Source organism: Durio zibethinus, chromosome 18 (assembly GCF_047325235.1).
Source record: "Durio zibethinus cultivar Kanyao isolate XHJ-2024 chromosome 18, ASM4732523v1, whole genome shotgun sequence".
NCBI lineage: Eukaryota > Viridiplantae > Streptophyta > Magnoliopsida > Malvales > Malvaceae > Durio > Durio zibethinus.
Genome location: NC_143179.1, coordinates 19490531 through 19517529, shown reverse-complemented (window position 1 = coordinate 19517529; position 26999 = coordinate 19490531). Strand labels below are relative to the sequence as shown.

Genomic DNA, 26999 nt, shown 5'->3' with positions numbered 1-26999 from the left:
ATACTCCATTACTTTTATAATATTTTAGAAAAATGTTCTCATTTATAGATTTTAAGAAATCATTACTTGGACTTCCTTAATATCTTATCTTTAGAGATTTTTATTTATTATTATTATTATTATTTTATATTTGTTTATCATTTATCATTTATTTTTTTATTTTTTTTCATTTTTTAATATTTTTCCTTGCACACTTTCCTTAATTTTTTTATTTTTTAAACATTAATTTTCTAATTCTAAAATATATGCATTTATTCTAGGTTTTTAAAATATAAATATGCATTAATAAATAACTTAAATAATTTAAAATTTTAAAAAAATAAAAAAAATAAAAAAATCGACTAGTTAACGCTGATTAACAGTTTGCGTGTGATTTGACCAATTTAGGAATAGTCTGACAGGTTTTTTGTTGTTAAGGCAAGCTCAATCAGGTTTAGACTAGCTCAATTTTGGTTTGGGGTTTGGTTCAGGTGGATCGATTGAAGGCTGGGAAGGACACAGGTTGCCTGGTTAGAGGTGCGAACCCCAGGTTGGTTGTTGGGTCGTGCGTAATCTTGGGGGTTCTTATATGTTGTTGTTTTACCTTTTTTTTGCTATAAAAGGCAGACTTTTTTTTAATCAATTCTAAACTTCTTTTAAAAAAGAAATCTTAGAACTTTACAAAAAAGAACTCCAAAATCTCCCACTAAGCTCGTAATCTAATGCCATGTCAGCTGCTGTTATTCTCATCGTCGATAGCCATGGTCGATGCTAAAAAACTTTTAAAAAACACCCAGAAGACACCTTTGGTCCCCTAATTCCAAATCCAAGCTTATTTTCCTCCAAACTTTACTCAAACTTCCTAGATTTGCCTTTAAAGCATTTGGCCAAAAAAAAAATTTTTTTGTTAACTATTTAGTGCTAGGTCTTCGCTTTAAAGGGCTTGATTTTTTTTTCTTTTATGCTTGTGATTTTATTTTTGTTTTTGTTTTTTTTTGGTAGGCTGAATGGTTTTTTTTTGGATTGTTTAGGTTTTCTATTTTAGGTTGCATTATTTTTTTTTTTATGGTGTTAGTGAGGCTGTGGGCGACTGATGGGTTTTTTCTTTATTTTTTGAAGGTTTTTGCTCAGGTGGCTTTTAGGTATATGGGGTTACATGTGAATTTCTTTTAGGTTTGTGGTGACTAAAGGTTGGGTGAGGGTTTGGTGGACTAGTGCTAAGCTAGGGCTATAGGTGTGTATGTGTAGGGCTTGAGTTGAGGCTAGAGTTGGTGTGGGCAAAATGTTAGGGGTAAGCTGGCGAGCTGGGTACGTAAGGCTAGGTGTTGACTTTGTAAAGGGATAGGTGTAGGGTTAGTTTTGGTGGTAGGTCGACGAGGGTACGGGGGCTCAAGTTGGTATGGCTATAGTGCTAGTATGGTTACGGAGACTGTGATGGTAGGACTAGGATGTTGGGTCTATGAGGCTTGGTTGTTGGGTCTATAAAGCTAGGGTGCTAGTGTGGGTGTGGGTATTATAATGGTGGGATTTTTAGTCTTGGTTCTAGGCAGGGCTGATTTCAGTCTTTTAATTTTTTTTTCAATTAGTTTTCCTTTTCAGCTTGCATTCATCTAGGATTTTATTGAAAATACTAAACCATCCCCCTCTTTCCCATGCTTCTGTTTGGGAATTAAATTCTTTTAAAAAGGATAATTGATAATTTTGGATTGTTCTTGCAGCACTGGTTCATTGCTTTTTTGGGGCATTGTTCTTTTATCAATTAGTGTTATAGGTAAATTAGGTAAAATCAGAGGGACAAATCTGATAGTTGAAGTTGGTGAGGCAATTTGGGTCAAAGGAAAGCTAAGGTCTAGGGGGAAGGGAAAGGTGAGGGAAGGCTACTACAATGGCAGCCAGCCCTTAACCTTTTTTTATTATTATTTAATTGTATTATTTTTTTAATTATTGTATTTATTTGAATTTGGTCCTTAATTAATCAAAACTGAGTATGGGATTTCATGTAAAATTTGGACAAAAATTAGACTTTAATATGAAACCTAGGCTTTAACACAAAATTTAGGCTGTAATAAGAAACTTAGGATTCAAAAATTAACCCGATAATGAAAAAAGACCAAGCTCGAGCCTACGCGAAATATTCTAGGACTATAAATGAATCGATATTTGAATTGACCTAATTCATGCCCAAATCAATTACAAAATTAATTGTAGTCCAGTTATCCCAAACAAAATGGGTGTCTATAGTTACCCTTTTTTGCACATTATTGAGAATTAAAAAGAGGGCAAAAACTAAGACATTCGTTTTGTTTAGGTGAATGACTAAATCAATTCTTTTTTTCATTTTTTTTTCCAAATTTTTTGGTTTTGTTGTTTTGTTATTGTTTTTTTTTTTTTTTTTTGAATGTAAGAGTCTAAAAATGCTATTAAGGAGGAGGATTCCTTCTAAACAGAAGTTTTAAGATTCTAAAATCCTATTTGAAAAAATCTCATTTAAAAATAAAGGTATTGAAATTCCTCATAAATGGACTTTTTGAAAATTTAAAAATCTTATCTAAAATTGGCTCCCTATAAATAAAGACTTTAAAACTTTAAAAATTTTATTGAAATGGCTCCTCATAAATAAGAGCTTTGAAACTTTAAAAATCTTGCTTAAAATGGCTCCTTATAAACAGAGGCTTTGAAATTTTAAAATCTCACTCAAAATAGCTCTTTATAAATAGATGTTTTGAAACTTTAAAAATCTTATTAGAAATGACTCCTTATAAACAAAGGCTATTAAACTTTAAAAATCTTGTTTGAAATGATTCGTGATATTGTGACCCAATAGTCCCACGAGTCATGCTTGTTTTAGAATTGTTTCCTATATAGCAGTTTTTTCTTTAAAGGGTTTAACCTTAAAAATCCAAAATTCAAATTCTTTTTTTTATCTTTTTATTTTGTTGTAGTAATTTTTTTCTCTTTTTTTTTTTCCAAAATACAATCCATGAATGCAATGAATGCCATACGTACAATGCAAGTATTATTAGAAACCAATATTACACACCCAAATTGCAATAAAATGGTTTTTTACGTCAATCCTTTCTATTTTTCATGTTTTCATCTTAAAAACAACCAATCTCAAACTAATTTGCCAATTTTAGAAACTAATTCCCTATGATCTGTAATGATTGTTTACCAATATCATCATCCAATACCACTTCTAGATAGTTTTTATTTTGGCTTGATGATTTTGAATGCAAATACTTTTCCAACCTCTGTCTCTTTTTTTTTTTTTGTCATTCTCGACTTTCATAAAATAATGCAAGACCTTTTACGAGCATTATCAATCATTTATTACAATTGCAACTTTCATGACCAATGTGATGAATCATCATTTCCTCTATTTATGGGAATGCAAAGCATTCAAAAGCAGGACAAATTAGAGAAAAATGTGTATTCTTTATAGAAAGATACAAGGACATATCAAGTGAAAAGTTTAAATAAGTGGATATTCAAATAAGTAGATACTTCTAAAGGGTTACCGGCATAAAATTTAAATAAAAAAATAATGTTTAGATAGTGAATACTTAAATAATCATGAACGACATTCCAAAATTCTTTCTCTTATGACCTATTCCATCAATGGACTTGATCCTTCCAAGTTCATTGCACTAGACATTACCTCTGTATTTGGAAATTGATATCCCATTGCATTTAAGTTGTCTTTTTAGATTTTCAACTTAGATCATTCCTTTAACTCAAATTGTTCTTTTTGGGTTTTCAGTATGAGTCTTTCTTAGTTTTTTTTTTATTTTATTTTGTTTTTTTTCTTCATTTTTCTTTGTTTCTTTTTTAAGCAAAGTATTTTTTCACCATAACTAAATTTATCAAGTTTGGCAAGTCATCTCTATTCATTTCTGCCAAGATCAATGTTCCATCCGAAAAAGCTTTTTTGACCATATATAGACCTTTCTAATTTAGAGTTTATTTTCTTTGATCATTGTATTGATTTGAAGGAATCTTTTTTAAAACCAATTCTCCATCATCGAAGTGCATCATATGGTCGCATCATACTTTTTTGGTACAATTAACCAATGTAGAAAGCTGTGAGCCTTTTTTTTTTCAATTGTTCATAGTGATAATGAACCCAGCCTATTTTCTCTAACTCCAGCTCCATTAAGACTTAAAAAAAAAGAAATTTCAACCTTAACTGGCAGCATGACCTCTATCCCATATACGAGCAAAAAAAGCGTTGCCCTAGCATATATGCTTGTTGATGTCTTATAATCATACAATGCAAAAGGTAACTTTTCATGCCAATCTTTATAGGTGTTAGTTATTTTTTCTATTATCCTTTTGATATTTTTATTAACAGTCTCTACTACCTCATTCATCTTTAGATGATATAAGGTCGAGTTATGGTGTTTAACCTTAAACTAAGTGCAAACCTCTGCTAACATCTTGTTATTCAAATTGCGAGTATTATTAGAAATAATCTTTTCTAGAAGGCCGTAACAACATATTATCTTCTTTTTTATAAATCTACACACCACTGTCATTGTCACATTAGCATAAGAAACTATTTTTACCTATTTTGTAAAGTAGTCAATTACTACAAAGATAAATCAAAGCCCATTTGAAGCTTTTGGAGTGATGGATCCAATCACATCTATCCTCAACATAAAAAACGGCCATAGAGGTATGAGGACATGCAAAAGAACTAGAGGAGCATGGATCTTATTTGCATAAATCTGGCATTTATGATATTTTCTAGCATAGTTAATGTAGTCACTTTACATTATTAACCAATAATAGCCCATTTTCATAATCTATCTAGCCATCACGTGATTGTTTGCATTTGTTCCACAACTTTCTACATGCACTTCTTCAAGTATGCTTTTTGTTTCAATTGTATTCATGCATTTTAATAACATTTAATCTTAACTTCTTTTATATAAAATTTTTTCGTCGAGAAAAAAATTTCGTAGCCAATCTTCTAATAATTCATTTGTCATTTTTTTAGGCATGTTCTGAGTATTGTTGGTGCTTGACATATTGCATGATGTCATAGTATCAAGGCAAGCCATCAATCTCCTCTTCAACACTTAAGCAATATGCCAGTTATCCTTATATATTCAATCAGATAGGTTGGATCTCTATTTTATCACTCATTTTAAACATTGCAACCAATATAGATAGAGCATCAACATTTGATTATCTTTTTGAGGTACATGCCAAAATTGAACCTTGTCAAATTGTTTGATCAAATCTACCACATACTTTTGGTCTTGTACCAACTTTGAATCTCTTATTTTCCATTCATCTCATAGTTGATAGATTACCCAGGTTGAGTTCTCATATGCTTCTAACACTCAAATCCTCTTTTTGATTGGCATTTACAAGCCCATTATGCATGCTTCATATTTTTACCACATTATTAGTGCAATTAAAATCTAACCTCATAGTGCTTGGATAGTAATTTCCATTAGGGGATATCAAAACTACTTCAATCCCATGCCCTAAAATATTCGAAGCTTCATTAAAAAATATTTTTCATGGTTTTTCTATTGGTTCACCTTCTTCAATTTAGGAGATCGTCTTCAAATCTTTGTTAAGAAAGTCAAACTTCATAGGCTTATGTTCATCATTTGCATGCTCTATCGAAAATTCAAGTATCACACTTCTTTTGATTACCTTTTGTGCAACATATACAATATCATATTCAGAAAGTATGACTTGTCATCTAGCTAATCTCCCTGACAATGATGGTTTCTCAAAGATATACTTAAAAGGGTTTAGTTTTGCTATCAGCCAAGTAGTATATATTGCCTAAGCTTATAGGCTGTCCAATCTAATATGTAGCATATTTTTTCCAATTAAGAATACTTAGACTCGTGTTCGGTAAACTTCTTACTAAAATAATAAATGACTTGCTCTTTCTTGTCTGTTTCATCCTATTACCCTAACACACATCCGAAAGAATGATTATGTATTGTGAGATACAAAATCAATAGTTTTCACATGATAGACGATACTGACACCGATGAATTTGATAGGTATTCCTTAATTTTTTTTGAAGGTACATTGACATTCATTGTCTTATTTGCCAAGGTCATATTTTTGAAATAGCTTGAAAATTAAGTCACATTTGGAAGTGAGTTAAGAGATAAAGTAGGAGATATAATTCAAACCTCCTAGAAAACCTTTACTTTTTTTTACATGCATGGAGAAAATAAGTTTTAAATGGTAACCATTTTATCCGGATCAACTTCAATGCCCCTTTCACTAACCATAAACCCCAATAGTTTTCTTGACTTAGCACCAAATGTGCATTTAGCCAAATTTAGCTTGAGTTAGTACTTTCGTAATCTTTCAAATAGATTTATGAGACTGGTAACATGATCCTTTCCTTCATGAGATTTTGCAACATGTCATGAACATACACTTTTATTTTTTTATGCATCATGTCATGAAAAAAGATTACCATCACTCTTTGATAAGTAGCTACTGTAATTTTCAATTTAAAAGGCATCACTTTATAGTAAAATGTCCCTCACATGGTAACAAACATGGTTTTTTTCCATACTAGTAGGGTTATTCTAATCTGGTTATAACTTGAAAAACCATCTATGAATGAGAATGTGGAATGCCTTATAGTGTTATCCATGAATGTGTCAATATAGGATAAAAAAAAAATTATCTTTTGGGTTGACCTTATTTAGATATTTATAATCCATACATATTTGAACTTTTTCATCTTTTTTGGGAATCAAGACTATGTTAACTACCCATTCTGAGTATTTGGCAACCTTTAAAAGGCCTGTATTAAATTATTTTTTCATTTTTTTTTAATTTTTAATAACATGTCCAGTTTATACGTCTCAACTTATGCTACATTGGCTTGCATTTTGAACTAAGTCTTGACATATCCTGGTATGACCTTGTAAACACATTAACGAACTTACGAAGTAACTCCTCTACCTTTTTCATTTTTGTGGGTGAAAAGGTTGTACACATATTGACCCTTTTTTTTATTTTTCTCATCGTCTAAATTGACTACATCTGTAGCTTTCTCATGAGGTTTAATTTTTTTCTTATCTTATTCCATTAGTTTTAATAAATCAAGAGACATATTGTACTCATCCGAATCCTCATCATTATCAAGTTCATCAACATGAATAGATTTTTCAAAGTCAAATCCTGAATTATTGTCATGATTATCCTCGTATTTATTATTTAAAAACCTAAAAATGAGTGAAATTAAAAGGATATAGCGTGTAAGAAAAAAAAAAGAAATTGTAACTTTGAATGAATGAAATGAGAAAGAAAATGAAAATGCAAAACACTAGTCATTTTATTAAAATGATAAAGGAAAGATAAGCTCGTATGTAAAAGACCTCAAAATGCTCTTAGGCAGAAGCATTGGGAAAATTAACTCACTACATTACTTTTTGAAAGATTTAAGAACTGACAACTTCATTATCTTTCTATTGTTTAGCTCTTCACTTGGGGGACAAGAATAAATGAAGGGTTTCTCTTTCTAAGTTATTATTGCTTCATCACCTATCAATGAATATGAAGTTTGGAAAAAACTTTTTTCATATTTAGCGTCAGTTCCCTTGTTGTGACCCTTGGTGAATCAAGATGAATATGTCTGCCTGAGTAAAATGTATCATAGAGATAAGTGATAATTAATTTTTTCATATTTTTGCTCATATCCCTTAAGATAGACCAATATCTTTTCTTTGTTTTTTTTTAACATAGCTCTTTTTCACTTTGCAGTAGTGACCTTGAATCCTAGTCTAAATTTTTCTTTGTTTTAAATACCCTTGTTGACTTTTAGATTTCTTAAAATTTTTTTTTAAGGCCATATCCAGCACGCCATCCTTTACCTACAATTTGCTTGATAAGCATTCATATTGCACTTGATAGGCATGGAGTAGGAATCTTTGATCCTTCTCCTGCGTGAGTTGTATTCATAAATTTAAAAGATCTAAAAGAACAATTTAGTGCCTTATTTGTAGCTTCTACATATGGAGTGCTCGTAGGTTTAATTACCAATAAATCATCTTATCCAAAAACATAAATTTGTTGGTCTTTAACTATGAACTTTACTTTTTGAAGCATGGATGATGGAATGGCTCCTGCCATGTGAATCCATGGTTACTTCGATAGATAGCTATAAGACGATGAAATATCCATGACTTAAAATTCCATTAAAAAAAGTACATGCCCTATTTACATTGGTATCTTGATATCTACTAACACCTCTTTTCAAGATCAATTAAAAGCCCTCACTATCATATGACTTGTCTTCATATATGATGGATCAATGAGAACTTTGTCAGTGTGATCATGGGTATGATATTGATTGAAGAGCCATTGTTAATAAGAACCTTAGCTAGGATGTGGACTTTACATTTAGTAGTGATATGAAGGGTATTGGTACTATTTCTAGTTTTTGGTGGAATCTCATCATTATTGAAGGTAATGAAATTTAAAGCCATAATATTTCTCACAATATGGTTAACATTCTTGACAAATATGTTATGGTCTATATGTGTTTGATTCAATACTCTTAGTAAAACATTTCGATGTGGTTTAGAGTTTAACAACAATGGTAGAAAGGAAATTCAAAATGGCATCTTGTTCAACTGCTCTATTATGTTGTACTCGTTATGTTTAATTATCTTTAGAAACTCACAAGTTTCTTTTTCAGTAACAAGTTCTTTATACTACGCATCTTGAGCCACTAAAAGATGAGTCTTTTTTCATTCTTCCAATATTTTTTCTCTTTTTTTAGCCTTTTCTTTTCAAGCTTTTTCTAACACTTCTAGAGCATAACACCTTTCACTCTATGTCACTCTGTCCACTTCAATTATATTTACAGTGTTATTGGCATTTGGGTTATTTGTAGCCCAACAATCATTTGATCTTTGTGTCATGACACTATAATCATATTTTCATGGCACTACTTTGTCACTTTGGTAAGGAAATGGGCTACGAACTTGAATTGTTATAGGTTTTATAGGAAAAGAAATAGGCTACTCTTTTGTCAACCTTGGCATTTTGTTGTAGAAAATAGTCATTGGCTTAGGCACAAACTTGAAAAACATGTTTCTTGAAGGCCTTTTTTCTTTGCATTCATCATGGAAAAAGAAATAAGTAACTTTTTTGCCAAACTTAATTTTTCATTACAGAAAATAATCATCGGCTTAAGCATAAACTTGGAATATATGTTCCCTAAAGGTCTTTTATCTATTGCATTTATTGAGTCTTGGTCATCTCTTTCATAAAACTTTACCAAAGATGAATTCATCATTCTTGTAGCACCTAGTGAAACATGCCACAATTTTAGGTAGAGTGTCTTACTATAGTTATGTGATAAATACAAGTTTGAGCCATATTATAATCTTAATGATGGATCTCTTGGTTTTAAGGAATTTGATGAAGTATGTTGGCTTTGATCAAGCTTTTAAACACTTGACCCATCGGGGTTTTAACTTCATAAATGCTTCTCTTAATATGTCCTAACATACCACCATCTATGGCATTGATTGTTTGCTTGGTGTGATTTGGCAAAGGATTTTCCTTGACATTTGATTTTTTACTGGTATCAAAATTTACGTATCCCTTCTTTATCAAATTTTGCACTTTTTACTTAAGAGCCATGCAATTTTTTATGGAATGACCTATAACCCTATCATGATAATCACATCGAATATTTGGATCATACCATCTATTGTATAGAGGTTTCAATGACTTTAGGGGGAAGGGGTTTAGGTTTCAATAGCTCTAGGTTTGGATTATACCACTTATGATAAGGTGATTTGCTACCAATTAAGGGAGTAAATTAGTGTCGGACATGAGAATTGGGTCAATAAAAGTTTTCTTTTAGGTGGCTTGTGGTCCTTTAAGATTGCTTGTTAGACTGTTTGGTTGAATAAAAGGTTAGGCTACAAGTGTAGGCGGTGAGTAGGCATGTAAGGGCAAAAACTCTGTTGGAATCTTAGTTGTGGTATCGATTGATATAGGTATAGACTTTGAGAAATGTTATTTATGATGGATAATAGGGTGGGTAGGTTGGATAAGGGCGATATAGAATAAAATTTTAAAGTGGTTGATTCCCATAGGCCACAGCATGTGTCTCTCCATCTTTTTTTTTAGGTGGCACTGCTTTTTAAGAGCTAGCAATATCACCTGCCTCAATCTTACTACTATTGTTGGCATTTTCTATCATTTTGTCAGAGATCACTATATTAGTAAAATTTTTCATTGCATTGTCAACAAGCTTGTCATAATATAGTGCTTCAAGAGTACTAATAAAAAGTACTATTATCTTATTTCTAGTTAAATGTGGCTATATTTGAGCAATAAGATCTTTCCATTTATGGGTGTATTTTTTGAAAATTTTATTGGCTCTTTTTTTCATGTTCTGTAATGGCAACCTATTAGGAGCCATGTCTAATATGTGCTTGTATTGGCTTAGAAAAGATCTAGTGAGATCTTTCTAAAAATGTATGTAGTTTCTATCTAATTAGATATACCATATAACTATAGACTTAGTAAGGCTATTTTAGAAACAGTGGATCAATAGCTTATCTTATGACAGAATATAGTGAGATGAGCCAATGGGCACTTAATTCTGTCATACTTATCAAAATTAAAAGTTTTAAACTTTAGCAAAATTACTAGATTAGAGACTAAACTGAATTTGTTTGCATTGATATTTCCAAAGGTATCCCTTCCACAACTTTTAGTCTCTCTTCTAATAAGTAATATTTGTGTTGAATCTCATCTTTCTCTCATAACTCTGATATGTCCCTTAATTTTTTTTGCTCTTTAAGGTCATCTAGGTTCGAAATGAAAATTGGATCAACAAAACTACACCCTGTATTTGTCAGAATTGTTCATGATTTTGTTGTTGGTTAGCTGGCATATTCATATTTATGAAAAGGTAAGGTTGCCCACCCATAAGCAGTGGATACATTACTTGAGAAGCTTAAGCATGAAGTGGTGTTAACTCAGGTGGGTAAAACGGTTTTTCTTTGACACTATTATTTTTTTGGGGTTGATTTTCCTCTATTGTAATAGAGGTTTCAGCAATGCCTTTTCTTTTGGTCGTGCCCCTTATCAACTCTCTTAACTCCATCATTTGCCCTCTAATCTCTTTTTGCATTTTAGCATTTTTTCTTGTATATCTTCTTGAGCTTTTTTCATTCTTTTTATCTTGGTTGTTTGCTCATTTTCCATTGTTTTAATCTATGAACATGTATTGTATGGGTGACAAGTAGATTGGTTTCAAACTTTCGACAGTTGAGCTATCCTTAAACTTTTATTACCACAATTTGAAAAATTAGGATGCCATATTATTTTTGTGAAAGAAAATTATTCTTTTTAACTTTTTTTTATTTAAAAAAAAACACCATTTTGATTAAATGGGTATTGAGAAAGAAAGAACATGCACTGTGTATGTATGAATGCATTAAGAAATATTTATTCCATGACATATTTCAAACACTAGAACTTTTCATTGATTCTAAACAACTTTTGGTAACATAAAGCCTATCATTCTAGAATTGTAACCATAGAAACATTTTACTTGCACATAATGATATTTAGCTTCGACCAAAAAGTCTAACAGATGTTACTAATAACTCTCAACCATTTTCTTTGCTTTTCTCATTACCTTACAAATTTGACTAGCTAGATGCTTTATGTATTATTGCTTTCTTATACTCTTTACCTTCCATTTCATATGAGCGTTCACTTCGAGGTCACAAGTATATCTTCAGTCTTCTTCCCTATTTTATCATTCTTTATAATTTCTTTCATAATCATGAAAATATGGTCCTTGTGGTAACGTAATTGTTGTTTCATTTCTTACATTACCTAGTAGAGTGAATCATTCTCTTTTTGCATTTCATAGAATTTTTTTTTCATTTTTATTCTATGCCTTTAATTTTATATTTTCCTTTTGGTATTCTATTAACCTTGTTGAAGCAGTCGAGTATAAATCTTTCTAGTTTTGTTGTTCCTGAAAAATCCTTCCTGAAAAATCCTAACAGCCTTTTCTTCATTCTTTTTAGCTTTGTTTTTCCAAAGTTACATTTCTTCTTAAAGTTTAATCATTTCTCTAGGCTCCTACCATCAAGTTTGACACATTTTCCCTTCATTAGTAGGACTAGCATCTTTTTATTTTCTTGATGCAAAATTTTTAGATCGTTTTTTGTCACATCTCGATCTTGTATTGCCTTTTTTAGACTATTTTTTAGGGCTTCTAGTTCATATGTTAATTATCCCACTTCTTCTTAGGGTTTCAAATTCTTTTTTTTTATTTTCTCTTTTTTTGCTTTAAGTTCTTACTTGACAAGCTCGACTTCTGACAACAGTTCTTTTGCCCAAGGGTTGACTTGTTGAAATGAGAAATCATCTAAAGGAAGAACAATATCTTTAGAACATTTTACCTTTCAAATTGAGTTATTGGGAGTGACTTTGTCTAAAAGAGGTCCTAATCTTAACCTCCGAGTCCTTTCCATACTTGAATGGACTGTTCCATTATTTTTGATGAACTTACTTCTCTATAAGCAAATTATACTTGGGTGAGTCCATGTCTTGTAAGGATAAACTGTTTTGCATTGAATTGCCTTAGCACTATTAATGGATAGTAACTTACCATTCCCCATAGTCCCAAAAGTCATACCCACTACTTATCTCCTCCTCGATATAACATAGGCACATGAGGCATCTATAGTGCTATCCACTTAACCTGATCACTAGTAAGTCTTCGAAAGAATGCTATCCATTCTTTTTTTAGTTTCAATTCTGGCCACTAACTCTGACAAAATTCTTTGATCAAGGCTTTTTTTTCCAAGATAAAGCTTGAAAAGAGCACTTTTTGCCATTTGAAATGGCTTTTTATCCAGACAAATAATAGTTGTGTACAACCCATAAAATGCCTTTATTCTAGTGACAAAAATTCAAAAACTTGATAGTCTCGGCTAAAATTACCAGAATAGGATTAATCATCGACTTTTAACTTATTCAAATAGATTAACCATTGCTAGTTCAATGTACCCTAAAGCTTTTAGAAAGATTACCATATCATAAATTGTTAGGGAGACTACTACCATGCCTTGATTATCTTTCAAGTGTCCCAAAATGAAATCTCGAAAGAAATACCAAGGTAAGCTGGCATCTTTACCTTTGTCTTTTGTTAAAGAATCCACAGCCTTTACCTTCATTTTGATCAATTTGGGGATCTTGTTATGCTACCTTAACTTTGGTTTTCTGACATATATTTTATCGAGATATTAAAGCTTCAAACCCACTAAAGCTGAACACTCTTTGATGTCAGTATCAAATCCTCTTTGTTAAATGTGAAATATCTATATGATGGATCCCAAAACTGGACAGTAACTCTAATAAATTGATCTTTAATCACTACTAAGACAAGAAATGATATCTACCCATATTTCTCATAAAACTTTTTTTTCTTGCTTTATTTATCTAACCACATATAGCAACCAAATCCTCTAAATTATTCTTTGTAAGATTTAGATACATTTTTTTAGGCAATCCTAATATATAATCGATAAGTAAACAATCCTCTTCTTTTTGTTAGATTTTTTTAGACCATTCATATATCTCATTATATGACTCATATGACGCACTCATGGACGAAGAATAAATCTATAACATTGTAGGATCTATAAAAAAAACTTTGTTAAACGATGTCTTAGAATAAATACCTCACTATGTTATTGTAGTATGCCAATGTAATTTATGCGAAAGAAACAAAAAAAAGATAAGTTAGTATATGGAGATACGGTATGAAATTTGAAAAGAAAAAAATAAGAGAATAATAATAATAATAATAATAATAATAATAATAATAATAATAATAATAATAACAAGGAAAACCTTTGGGAATAATGAACTAATAAAAGCTTGAATAAAAAGAGGTAAAAGGAAAAGTCACTTTGAAAAAAAAAAAGGATGAGATAAATAATAAAATAAATTTTCTTTTAAAAAATTAAAACAAATATGAATGCATACAGCTATGATTTCTTTTAAAGAAAGCATTACAATATAAGTGTTCCCTTGCTTGCTTTAATTTTTAGGGATGATGTACAAAACATAGGCATGACTCTATCTAGGGTTAGCCTCTATGGCTTACTATATACTTGACTTGAATTTATTTAGATCTAAGAGGTTTCTGAATTGTTGCTCATTGATGTCTATGCAAGACTAGTAAGACATATGGATTCTCACTCATTTTAGGCTACAAATAGAAATGGTTCAATTTGAGTGAAAGTATTTCACTTGTTATTACGGAGATTATCACTTTACCAGAGTATAACTATTTTACTCCTTCTTAAAATGGGTGAAACCTGGATATAGAGCTCATATATGATATGAATATGTCGTGTGTGAATAAAGGAACAGAGTATCAGAATCATTATTCTAAGTGCCACATAATAATAATAAATACGAAGTGTAAAATAAATGACATGATTAAAATGAGATGTAGGTTTTTAATATCATTATTATTATTATTATTATTATTTGAAAAAAAAAAAACAAAATCAAGATTAAGGGAATTAAGATTAAATAATTAAGACCATTAAATCAAAATTAAATATAACACATGATTATTTTTTTTTACTTGGCTCTTTAAAAAAATGACATCCCTAGTGGAGTCGTCAAGTTGTTGTAACAGTTTAGGACCGCTAGACAAATTTTCAAAAAATAAAAAAAAGACGTCGCCAATATTTTTTGGCTGTGTGATTGACCACCTACTAAAACTTACCCTTTTAATTAAATCTTAAAATTAATTATAATTTATTAAAAAGATAATTTTTGGGTTAGTGAAAACAATTTAGGCTTAGGAGTATGGTTACGAGTAAGGAAGGACTAGCACCTCCATAGCGTTCATTTTAAAAATGGTACCAATTAACCATGTGTTATCCTTTAATCTTGACAAAAAGATCTTAATTTCGATATTTAGAATTAATTTTCTTAATTTTCTCTATTGTAATAAAATCATGTTTATATCTTTTTAATTGTTTACTTGAAAAATAAATAAGGAACTTGCATATTAAAAAATCCTTAAAAATATTCCAATACTTTGACAATATTAGGAGAAATTTTCTCACCTAAGGATTTTTTAAAAATCACTACTCAGATTTCTCAAGAATCCTATCATTGGTGGTTTATATTTATCTTCAAAATCAAAATTTATAATGCATGTAATAAAATATGATACCTATGATTTACTTTCAAAAAAAAATTTCCTATTCTATTTATAAAAAAATGATAAATCTTTATTGAAAATTATACTAAATGCTCTAGTACATTTACGATATTTTAGATGAATTTTCTTTCCTAAAGATTCCTAAAAAATCACTACTGAGATTTCTTTAGGATCTCATCTTCAGAGATTTTGTTTATTTTTAGAATTTATGTGTATGGATGGAATATGATGCGCATGGATTTATTTTAATCATTATTGCATTGTATAGGTTTTTTTATAAAGAAAAGTAAATGAGAATTTTCTTCTTAAAAATTGTCTTAAATATTCCAATACTTTGGCAATAATCTAAAAAAATTTTTCACCTAGAGATTTATTGAGAATTACTACTTGGACTTCTCTAGATTCCCATCATTGAAAATTTGTGTTACTTTCAGGATTATTTTATGAAATGAAGATGAAAAAAATATGGTATGCGTGTAAAAAGTTTTAGTCATCTCATTTATTTTTCCTTATGTTATATTTTCTTTATTACTTATTTTATTTTGCTCATCTAATTGGTTTATTGTTATTATTAAATTTCCTTATATATATTATTATTATTATTTAAAGGAACAAAGCAATGAAATTTTTTTTATAAATTTTTTTTCTAAATATCCAAATACTTTGACGATATTTTAGAAGAATTTTCACACCTAAGAATTTTTTTAAAATCTCTACTTGGACTTTCTTAGAACTTAATCCTTGAAAATTTTCATTTTGTTTCCTCCATTATTATTATTATTATTATTATTTTTGAAAACAAAAATGATTAATCATAATAAATAAAATTCGTGTGTCATTATTAACCTTGATACTAAAAAAAGGTTGTTCTTACTTTTTATCATCTCTTATTTTATTTACTCATTTTTTTTATCATTATTAAGTCATATATATTTTAGGAGAATTAAATAGATGAAAAATCTTTTGTATTGAATACTTTTCTAAATACTCTATTACTTTGGTAGTATTTTAGAAAAATATTCTTACATGGAGATTTTAATGAATCACTAATCGAACTTCCTTAATATCTCATTTTCAGAGATGTTCATTTATTATTATTAATTTTTTATATTTTTTATCATTTATTAATTATTTTTTTAATATTTTTTCCATACACACTTTCCTTAATTTATTATTTTTTAAAAATTAATTTTTCTATTTTTTAAAATATATGCATTTATTCTAGGCATTTAAAATATAGATATGTATTAATAAATAACTTAAATAATTTAAATTTTAAAAAATAATAAAAATAAAAAAAAAATTACCAAAAATTGATCAGACAAAATCGGTTAATGGTTCGTAGGTGGTCTGGCTAGTTTAGAAGTGGTCTGATAGGTTTTTTACGGTTTAGGTGATTCTAGCCAGTTCAATTCGATTTGGACTAGTTCAATTCTGGTTTAGGTCCGATTCAGGTGGATCGGTTGAAGGTTGGGAATGACATAGTTCACTAGGTCATAGGCGCAAACCTCGATTTGGTCACTAGGTCATGCGTAATCCTGAGGGTTCCTATATGATGTTGTTTTGGCTTTTTTTTTTTTTTTTGCTATAAAAGGCATACTTTTTTTTAATTCATTCTAACCTCCACCAAAAACAAAAATCAAAGAACCCTAAGAAAAAAAACTCATAAAGCCCTTTCTAAGTCTAAAATCCAATGCCGTGTCGACTGCTGCTACCATCACCACCGACCTCTTGGTCGATGCCTGAAAACTCTTAAAAAACACCCAAAAAACCCCATTGGCTCCTTGATTTCAAATCTAAGCTTCTATTCTTAAAAAACTCACTTCAACTTCTTAGATTGCCCTCTAAAGCATTCAACCAAATGTTTTTTTTTGTTGACTTTTTGGTGTTGGGTTCTCACTTTAAAGGTTATGATTTTCTCTTTTTCTTTCTCTTTTGTATGTGTGATTTTTGTTTCTTTCTTTTTTTGGGTAGGTCGAATGGTTCTTTTTTTAGATAGTTTAGTTTTTTTTTTTTAATGGTGGTCATGAGGTTATAAGTGGCTAATGGGTTATTTTTTTCTTTTTTTTTTTTGGAGGTTTCTTCTTAAGTGGCTTTTGGATATATAGGGTTATAAGAGACTTTCTTTTGGGCTTGTAGTGGTTAAAGGTTGGGTGAGGGTTTGATAGATCGGGGATGAGTTAGAGCTATAGGTGTGTGTGTGTCAAGGCTAGAGTTAGGGCTGGAACTAGTGTGGGCAAGTTGTTAGGGGTAGGCTGACGAGTTGGGTTTATGAGGCTAGGGTGTTGGGTCTGTAAGGGAGCTATTGTGGGGTTGGTTCTAGTGGTAGGCCAACGAAGGTGTGGGGGCTTAGGTTGGTGTGGTTATGGTGCCAGTGTGGGTGTAGGGACTATGATGGTGGGAATAGGTGTTAGGTCTATGAAGCTTGGGGGTTAAGTTTGTGAAGCTAAGGTGCTAGTGTGGGTGTAGGTACTGTGATGGTGGAATTTTTTGTCTTAGTTCTAGCTTGAGCTGATTTCAATCTTTTGGTTTTTTTTTTTTTTTATTGGTCTTCCCTTTCAACATGAATTTATTTGGGATTTTATTGAAAATACCAAACCTTCCCCCTTTTTCCTACACTTTTGTTTGAGAATTAAATCTTTCTAAAAAAGACTAATTGGCAATTTTAGATTGTTCTTATAGCATTGGTTCACTGCATTTTTTGGGTATTGTTCTTTTACCAATTAGTGTTATAGGTAAATTAGATAAAATCAGAGGGGCAAATTTGATATCTGAAATTGGTGAGGCAATTTGGGAAGAAGGAAGGCTATGGTCTATGGGAAGGAAAAAGTGAGGGAAGGCTCTTGCAATGATAGTCAACCTTCAACATTTTTTTTTAATTGTTTAATTATATTATTTTTAATTATTGTATTTATTTTAATTTGACTTTTAATTAATTAAAATTGAATCTAGATTAATGCAGAATTTAGGTAAATTTTGTGCTTTAATACGAAACATGAGCTTTAACACAAAATTCGAGCTTTAATACGAAACTTGAACTTTAACAATTAACCCAATAATGAAATTGAACTAAATTTGAATCCATACAAAATATTTAAAAATTGTTAATGAATCAATATTTGAATTGATTTAATTCGTGCTCAAATCGATTACAAATTTAATTGTAATTGAGTTATATAAAACAAAATAGAGGTTTACACAAACAATAGCGTATTATTGATTTATATTCTTGATACCCTAGCTAAATAAGGGGAATATAATAACATCAAATGGAAGTGTTTTTTATGTATTATATGTCTGTTTATATTTTATGATACAATCAAAAGTAGTTCCGGTTCTAAGAACTTAATACATTCATTCTAAAAAAATAATAATAAATTCAAGATTGAGAAGAAAATTTGTTTTTATACTTATGTTGTATTTATACTAATGAGTCAGATATGAGTCTATGAGTCACCTTATCGAAATTTTGTTTTTATACTTACGTTGTTTTTATACTAATGAGTCAGATATGAGTATATGAGTCACCTTACCGATGTGAATATTTTAATATTATACATACTAGCACATAAAATAGTAATACGGCAACGTTAAAGGCCGAAATATGTACATAGAACAGAGATAGAGAGAGAGAGAGAGGGACGTGGCAATGCAGGCTTTCAAATCACTTACCTAATTATGTCTGATTTAAGTTGCTTGAGCCTGTAAAACTACTGTGGGTGCGGGTGTGGGCGCTGTCTGAGCCAGGCAGAAGGGGATTGGTGCTACAAGAAATGTGAATTGATTGGACTTGCCGTCGTTTTCAATCAACCTGTGGCTCACACAAGGATGCATTACTGTCGCTTTTTTGAGCTCGACCCTCCGATTGATGTGGATATTTCTTTCCCTTTGATGTCTCACCGTTTGTCATAATTCCCCCTTTCTTTATGAGCAATATATTTAAATTAACTCAAATCAACCTCATGCTCTTGAAGTGGCGCCTCACAATATAATTAATCTTCCAAACTTCTTAGTAGTTAAAACCTGAAATTATAATTTGAAAATTAGATTCAAATATTGGGGCATAAGGTTCTGGGATATATAGAACATAAAAGAGTTATACTTGAATTTGAAGAATAGTTTAATTGATTTATATATTATTTTTAAAAATGATATTAAATAAATTTAAAATTTAATATTTTGTAATATTTTTATCTCATATTTATAGCTTCCTTTATATATATTTTAAAGAATTATAATTTCTAATTGTGTAACAAAAATCATAGATACCGAAGGTGTACACTGAATTAAGGTGTATAAATAAATAATAGTAAAAAGTACATGTTGCTAATTAAACAGTCTAATCCCAGCCCAGAAAAAGCATATAAAACCTAATTACGTACGTGTTCTAACAATCTTTTATAAAGTTATTTATGGTCCAACCATATAAACTAGATGAACCAAATTGGGGTCGAAGTTTTGGGAATAAACTGTTAAAACCTGGAGATATTGCCATGGATGGCGTTGGGTTGTCCTCCAACTTGACCTACTCCTGCCCGAGTTGCGTCCTTAAATACATGTGTGAAAATGGCAAAATCTTTTGGTTAAAGTTTTAATTAATTTAATTATCCCTCTCAAATGCAAGTGGTAACGATATATCTTCGTCTTTAGTTTATTGCTAACTTTGACTTGGTATTATTCTGTGTAAAAATATGGAGGGACTTTTAGCTTCTTTATCTAAAGAAATGATATTCTATTCAGCAGGTTTTATCCTTTAGAGAAAGAAAAAGAAAATACAAAACCCATGTACTTGGGTAAGTTGGCTTACCTTGTAGTGAAGAAAAGGTTGATAATGGACGTTTTTCGTGAAATTAGTAAGACTTAAATATTTTATTTATAAAATTTAAGTTTGATTTCTATTATTAGTAGATTTGGATTATGTAAATCTAACATAAATAAAGTTTAAAGGATATCTAGGCCACCTTGTTCCCTAAGTTTCAATAGGCCCCTCGGTGTATATGGCTTTTATTATATATACATTTAATGAACGTTTGTACTTGATACACATTTTAATTATTTGTCATGATAGTTATATTTCTACATGATAATATATTGGAGCTCTATTAAAACTTTGCTCGAAAGTTGAAACCTAACTTGACCTTTTCATGTGTTAAAAATATTAACTCAAATCTCATTAGAAATTAATTTGAAATTTGTTAGAGATTTGTTTGAGATTTATCAGATATTACTTGATGGATAAGAAAACTTGCAAAAGAAAAATTCTAAGAGAAAGAAGATTCTTAATAGGTAAGTTTGACTTGCAAGAAAAAAATTTTAAAAGAAAAAATATTCTTAATAGACAAATTTGACTTACAAGAGAAGAATTTTAAGAGGAGAGAAATTCTTAATGGGTAAGTTTGTATGATTATAAATAGGTGAAGTCTCTACAGAGTTAGGTATGAGAAAAAGATGTAAAAAAGTTATAGGGTTTTGTGAGATAGACACCCCATAAGAGTATTGGGGCTCTACGTCTTATGGGTGTGTATGTTTATTTGTGAGTGGACTAGAGGAGACTGAGAGGATCCATATAGGTATGATGTATGAGAGCATATGGGTATGTGTTTGGTTGTGTTGAAAGGGTGCACAAGGGTTTGGGTTTGTATTTATTTGGGTTAAAAATACTTCATAGGACTAGAAGAGATTGAGAGTGTCTTATGAGTAATGATTGTTGAGTGAGGTTGATGATTTGATGTAAGTTTGTAATTCTCTACAACTAGTGAATCTTTTTTCTCATCCGTGGATGTAGGTCAGTTGGATCGAATCACGTTAAATTGTTGTCTCTTATGTGTTTGATTTATTGTTTGATTTTGCTTTCGCTTGTGTGATTAGATTGGAGGCTTTTAGCCCAACAATGGTATCAGAGCTGTGGTATTTTCCTACAAGTGGTGTCAGAGTTGAAGGTTCGAAACGTGAGAAGAGTTGAAGATTCAAAATGTGGAAAGAGCTAAAGGTTAGAAACGTGAGAATAGTCAAAGTTTCAAGACGTGGGAAGAGCTGAAGGTTCAAGATTTGGGAAGAACATGGTTTGAGACATGGGAAGAGGCAAGCTTAGAAGAGCGTGATTCAAGAAAAAAGTTTGAGTTTGTGTTTTGAGGATTGAAGGATCAGTTTGCATGAAGCATGAAGACACACAAGAGAAGATGAGTGAGAGACTTTTATTGTAGGTGGAGCTAAACATGTCTAGCATAAAGATAAATGATTTGATAGAATTTGAGTTAAGGTAGAGATTGTTGGGAATATTGACTCAAATCCCATAAGAGATTTGTTTGGGATTTGTTAGAGATTTGTTTGGGATTTATCAGATATTGCTTGATGGACAAGAAGACTTGCAAAAAAAGAATTCTAAGAGAAATGAGATTCTTAATAGGTAAGTTTGACTTGCAAGAGAAGAATTTTAAAAGAAAAAAGATTCTTAATAGACAAGTTTGACTTACAAGAGAAGAATTCTAAGAGGAGAGTGATTCTTAATGGGTAAATTTGTATGATTATAAATAGGTGAAGTCTCTACAGAGTTAGGTATGAAAAAAAGAAGTAAAAGAGTTGTAGGATTTTGTGGGATAGACACCCCATAGGAGTATTGGGGCTCTACATCTTATGGGTGTCTATGTTTGTTTGTGAGTAGACTAGAGGAGACTGAGAGGGTCCACATAGGTATGATGTATGGGAACATATGAGTATGTGTTTGATTGTGTTGAAGGGGTGCACAAGGGTTTGGGTTTGTATTTGTTTGGATTGAGAATACTCCATAAGACTAAAAGAGATTGAGAGTATCTTATGAGTATTGATTGTTGAGTGAGGTTGATAATTTGATGTAAGTTTATAATTCTCTACAACTAGTGGATCTTTTTTCTCATCCGTAGATGTAGGTCAATTAGACCGAATCACGTTAAATTATTGTCTCTTATGTATTTGATTTATTATTTAATTTTACTTCGCTTATGTAATTGGATTGGGGGCTTTTAACCCAACACCATGCATGTTATTGAACTATATATTGGACTGGGATCAAGCTAGCTTGGAGCTCACTTACTAAATATTTTTAACCATTTTCATAACAAGTGTTTTTCCCTTCTAATTTTGCATTGTTGGAAAGATGTCAAATTTCTTCCCTCTGATCTAGACTTTGAGTAGTAGTTTGAGATTTTAAATATTTGGACAGTTCATTTTCCAATTATTTCAAGTTATTATAAATTCATTTTAGATTCATTAGAAAGAGTGTACTTTTATTTTTCAACTAAGACAACAACGAGGACAAATTAAATTTTTATTCGAAAATAATTATATAATATATTAGTAAAATATTAAAATTTTAATTTCAATAATCATGATTCATATCTAAATTAGCTAATAAATTCTCATTTTCCAAAATATATTCCCCAAATCAGAATTTATTGGTTTGCTCGTAAGAATATTTTTTTTGTCTCTCTTTTTATTGGTGGTTCCTCTCCGGTTTTATTCTTCTCCACCCATCTAGAATCCACATGACTTATAAGCTAGCTGAATATGAACTCATGTCCATAACAGCTGTATATCTGTGCTCTACAGCAAAAAATTAATAATCATATACTATATTAAAGCAAAAAAGCAAAGAAAATACTTGAATCTTCAGGTTTTTTTTTTTTAAAATAATTATTCTTTAAGCAATAAGAAAATTGAGTTTTTTTAATTGTGGTTTGTGGGTCATATATCTTTGTATATATATAAAATTGGGATACATCAAAGCTGATTTTCATATATAATCAAAGGTCACCTAACCCCATTAAGTTAATTTAAGTTTTACGCTGCTTACAAATACGATTAGACACCACTTGGCTTTTCTGCATTGTTTTTTCTTTCGTTTAGAGTTTCTTTTTTTTCTTTTTTGGTGAATCTTTCATTTACGTAACTTTAATGCTCATGTTGGTCAACTACTTGGCAGCTTCACTATGCCACCCATCACTAATTAATGAAAATGTCTAAAAGAGTTGCAAAAAGATTGCATGAACAAATTGAAATCGTAGTTTATACACCATGAAATCTTAATTTTTCTAATCAATGGCGGATGGAGTTAGAAATTTTGACTTGAAAAGTCTTGTACATGTCACACCTTGAATATTGTTAAACTTTTGAGCTTATAAAATGTTAAAAATCAATTATGAATCGAGAACTCACACCTGAAAGAAAAAAGGAATATGTCAAGAAAGGTTAGAGGTTGGTCCTTGAAAGTTTCTCAATTGTTTTAACCAAAAAATTTTATTATTGCAAATGCAATTTAAGAGGGTACATAAGAAGTATTATTTACCTTGAATTAGCAGTATAAGGACTTTGAAAAAGTTAATTTATTAGTAAATCTTTTGTATAACAAATAATGTGATTTATATAGGTGAGCTCCAAAAAAAAAAAAAAATCCTAATTTAAGTTGTTTTCAAAATACTAGCAATTAAGTCACTGAGAGTGATTCACATGAACATATCAAGTTTTTTTTTTTTCCTTACTCTATTTTTTTTGGGACCAAATGCAAAAATACTTCTCAAAATTTGAAAATGTTTTGATGGCTATGAGCTGGGTTTTCCATATATTGAACATGAAAAGTTTGATCATTGGATTTGATATGAAAATGATGCCGAGCCAACCATCCTTCACCAACGTATAATAGACTCGTCCTGGACTTCTTGGTTAATTGAGATGATAAAATTGACACCGATAAGAAGTTGAACAAATTTGTTTTCCCGTTTTCTTTTGAGATATGAATTGATTAAAACCAAGAAGTTAGACGATTCCAATCTCTAAATCCGAAACTTAACCTAACAGCCCAAAGCTCGCGACCATTGACCAATTTGAGCAGCTTTTCTTGAAAAATATGCTTAAAATTTAGGCATCATTGCAGGGTTATAGACACAAAAAATGTATGCAAAATTGTATAATTATGTGCCAGGGGAGCATAGACAAAGCTCCCAAAATTTGAAGATATTTCAATTTTAAATGGTGGGACGACAGCTGGAGTCAAACATTATAAAAGTCTAACAAAGAAGGTGGTCAAGTGGTCCAAATAAGAGAATTTTGTAGGTGCTTTGGGTGGGTCCTTTGGAGCTTTAATAAAATTAACAGATGCGGTTTTGGGTTGACTTGACTTCCTAATCGTCACAGGATCCAAGGCTCTGATCAACTGACCATCCAATTCCATCCACCAAAGCTGTTTGAGTTTTGACAAATATGCTGTTGGTGTCACGTACAGCTAACCCCAAGCCTATCCTTTTATGTTTTTTGGGGCTCAGTGGCGACCGCCCACAAACCCCCCCCCCCCCCCCCTTCTTTTCTGTTGCCAAGTTCCATTTGGCTACCTTGGTTGAAACAGCTGGGGCTTTTCCAAAATTGAAAAACCATTTTATTTTTTTTCTGCTGGCATAAATAATAGAGGGCGAACTTTTATTTTTTTTCATTACTCTTACCGAACCTTTATGAAAGTGTACTATGAATATTCAAATTCAATATCAATATATAAAAAATAGAAGAGAGAAGCAACATGGAACTCATTCAATAAATGAAATATTCAAAATTTAATATTTATAATTAAATTTTTATTATCAAGTTATGATTTTTTTATTTTAAAAAATTAGATTAGACAATTGCGTAACTTTCTCCATTCTAGACGAATTGGAGTTGATCAACTTTTTATTTTCAAAAAAGAAAGTATAATACTAATTGTTCGATTTCATATTTGGGTTTTATAATAGGGTAGTGGGCAGCAAACAGAAAGGACAGAAGATGGGTCCACAATCAAAATGAATCAGAGCTTTTGCAAAGAAAAGTTTGGGTCCAAATTGAGACCAAACTCATAGTGAAAGCCCAAGCTTTACATTTCTGATTTAAATCACAAAAGCCACCCCTAGCTAACTTGAATTGAACCGAAGTCAGAAGATGAAATTGCATCGTTGCATGGTGGACTGTGATGATGATGGAGGAAAACAATTTTGTTAACTTGTTTTGTGCCACAATAAATGTGGTCCCAACACGTTTCAGCCATGCAACTACATAAGTGTCTGTAGGAATGGAAAGGCCTCAAATAAGCAAATGTTATGCTTCATGAAAATAGTGATATCAATCGAAGGAAGAGAAAAAAAAAGGAGAGATGTCAAAAAGCTGGTTGCGCAATGGCTACAACAAGGTAGCTCGGAATTTAGGTAGGGACCCAAAGAAGCAAAATTTTCCAGTGCTGGAAGGCCACCCAGCAGCACAAGAACATGCAGTAGTAGCAGTTGAAACACAAGGGGATATTCAGAGTAGAGTGAAGAAGCTTTACAAGGAGTTCAGGATCTATAGATGGAGCCCTGACCACCCCACCAACAACAAGGCTTTCCTCCAGTCTTACTATTTAGATCTTTCCCATTGTGGCCCCATGGTACGAGTAATATTTCCTTTTGCACTTCCAACATTTCATTAGCAAAGAAAGAACAATCAATCAATTCTCATTCTGTCTCAGGTTTTGGATGCATTGCAAAAGAAAAAAGTAGAGGATGATTCAAGCTTGAGTTACAGGAGGTCTTGCAGTGAAGGGACATGTGGGTCTTGTGCCATGAACAATGATGGAACCAACACTGTGGCCTGCTTCAAGCCCATTGATGCTGACACTAGCAAGCCCACTGTTTTCACTCCCCTGCCTCACATGTTGTCATCAAAGATCTGGTTGCGGACCTTACCAATTTTTACAATAGTACAGTTAAGATCACCAATTTTCTTCTTCTACATGGATTATGGCATTTGTCATGACGCTAAGTTAAAATTGAATAAAAAAAAATTGATTTGGTTTAAGTTAGAAGTGTACCTATCTTTTTTCAATATTTGAAATGATACATACTATCATTGAATGTATAAATAGAAGTAGCGCTTCTTCATTTGCTACTTCTTCATTTGAGTGAACTATGTACAAATTTTAATTGTGATGAAACAGGTCAATTGAGCCATGGCTTAAGACCAAAAGACCATCCGAAAATGGCAGAGAATACAGGCAATCACCTGCCGATAGAAAGAAGCTAGATGGGTTATACGAGTGCATACTTTGTGCTTGCTGTAGTACTTCCTGCCCTTCTTACTGGTGGAACCCTGAGGAGTTTCTTGGCCCTGCTGCTCTGCTTCATGCTTTTCGATGGATCTCCGATAGGTAATGCTTTTAATTAATTAGTTTGTGAATAGCCTGGCTTAACCAAATAAAGGTACCATAAATATTTTGAATTTATAGCAAAATTTGAGGGGTATTTCACACTTTATCCAATTGAAGAAATCAAGCGTGATTGACAAAAAAAAAAAAAGAAGGAAAAACAGCTTCATTTTGCTGATGCAATGTTACAGAATTTTTGTGTTGGTGTGATTTGTTAACTGAGGTATTTTCTTGGTAGCCGGGATGACTTTAGTGAGGAAAGGTTGCAGGCATTAGCAGAAGAATACAAGAGATTGTACAGATGAAGGACTATAAAAAATTGCACAGCAACCTGCCCCAAAAGCCTGAATCCAGCTGATGCAATTCATAAGATGAGGACCATGCATATGCTTTCTGAACCAGTGGATAAGGTTGGAAGCCTGTAGCTAAAGAATATGCACTCTATATATTTGTTGTTAACCATTACTATTGAAAGATGACAAATATTAGCCAGTTCCTACTTCTTTCTAGAGATCTTAGATATATATATATATATATATATATATATTTCTTTTTGCCCAGATAAAGATCTTAGATTTGATTCGTAGTACTCCATCAGTCGGTACCAAATAAATA

At 31.2% G+C, this 26999-nt stretch overlaps 1 protein-coding gene across 1 annotated transcript; it reads left to right on the top strand.

Moving 5' to 3' along the window:
* The first annotated feature begins 24975 nt into the window (after positions 1-24975).
* LOC111300674 (succinate dehydrogenase [ubiquinone] iron-sulfur subunit 3, mitochondrial-like) lies at positions 24976-26999 on the top strand. Its single transcript, XM_089746860.1, has 4 exons — positions 24976-25628; positions 25710-25945; positions 26178-26387; positions 26623-26999. Exons 1-4 carry the CDS (start codon positions 25359-25361, stop codon positions 26687-26689), a joined length of 783 nt encoding a protein of 260 aa, XP_089602986.1. The 5' UTR covers positions 24976-25358; the 3' UTR covers positions 26690-26999.

Coding starts and splice junctions, on each gene's coding strand:
- LOC111300674 (XM_089746860.1), top strand. CDS start 25,359: ATGTCAAAAAGCTGGTTGCGCAATGGCTACAACAAGGTAGCTCGGAAT. Junction 25,629..25,709: donor TTTCCCATTGTGGCCCCATG/GTACGAGTAATA, acceptor ATTCTGTCTCAG/GTTTTGGATGCATTGCAAAA. Junction 26,388..26,622: donor TTTCGATGGATCTCCGATAG/GTAATGCTTTTA, acceptor TTTTCTTGGTAG/CCGGGATGACTTTAGTGAGG.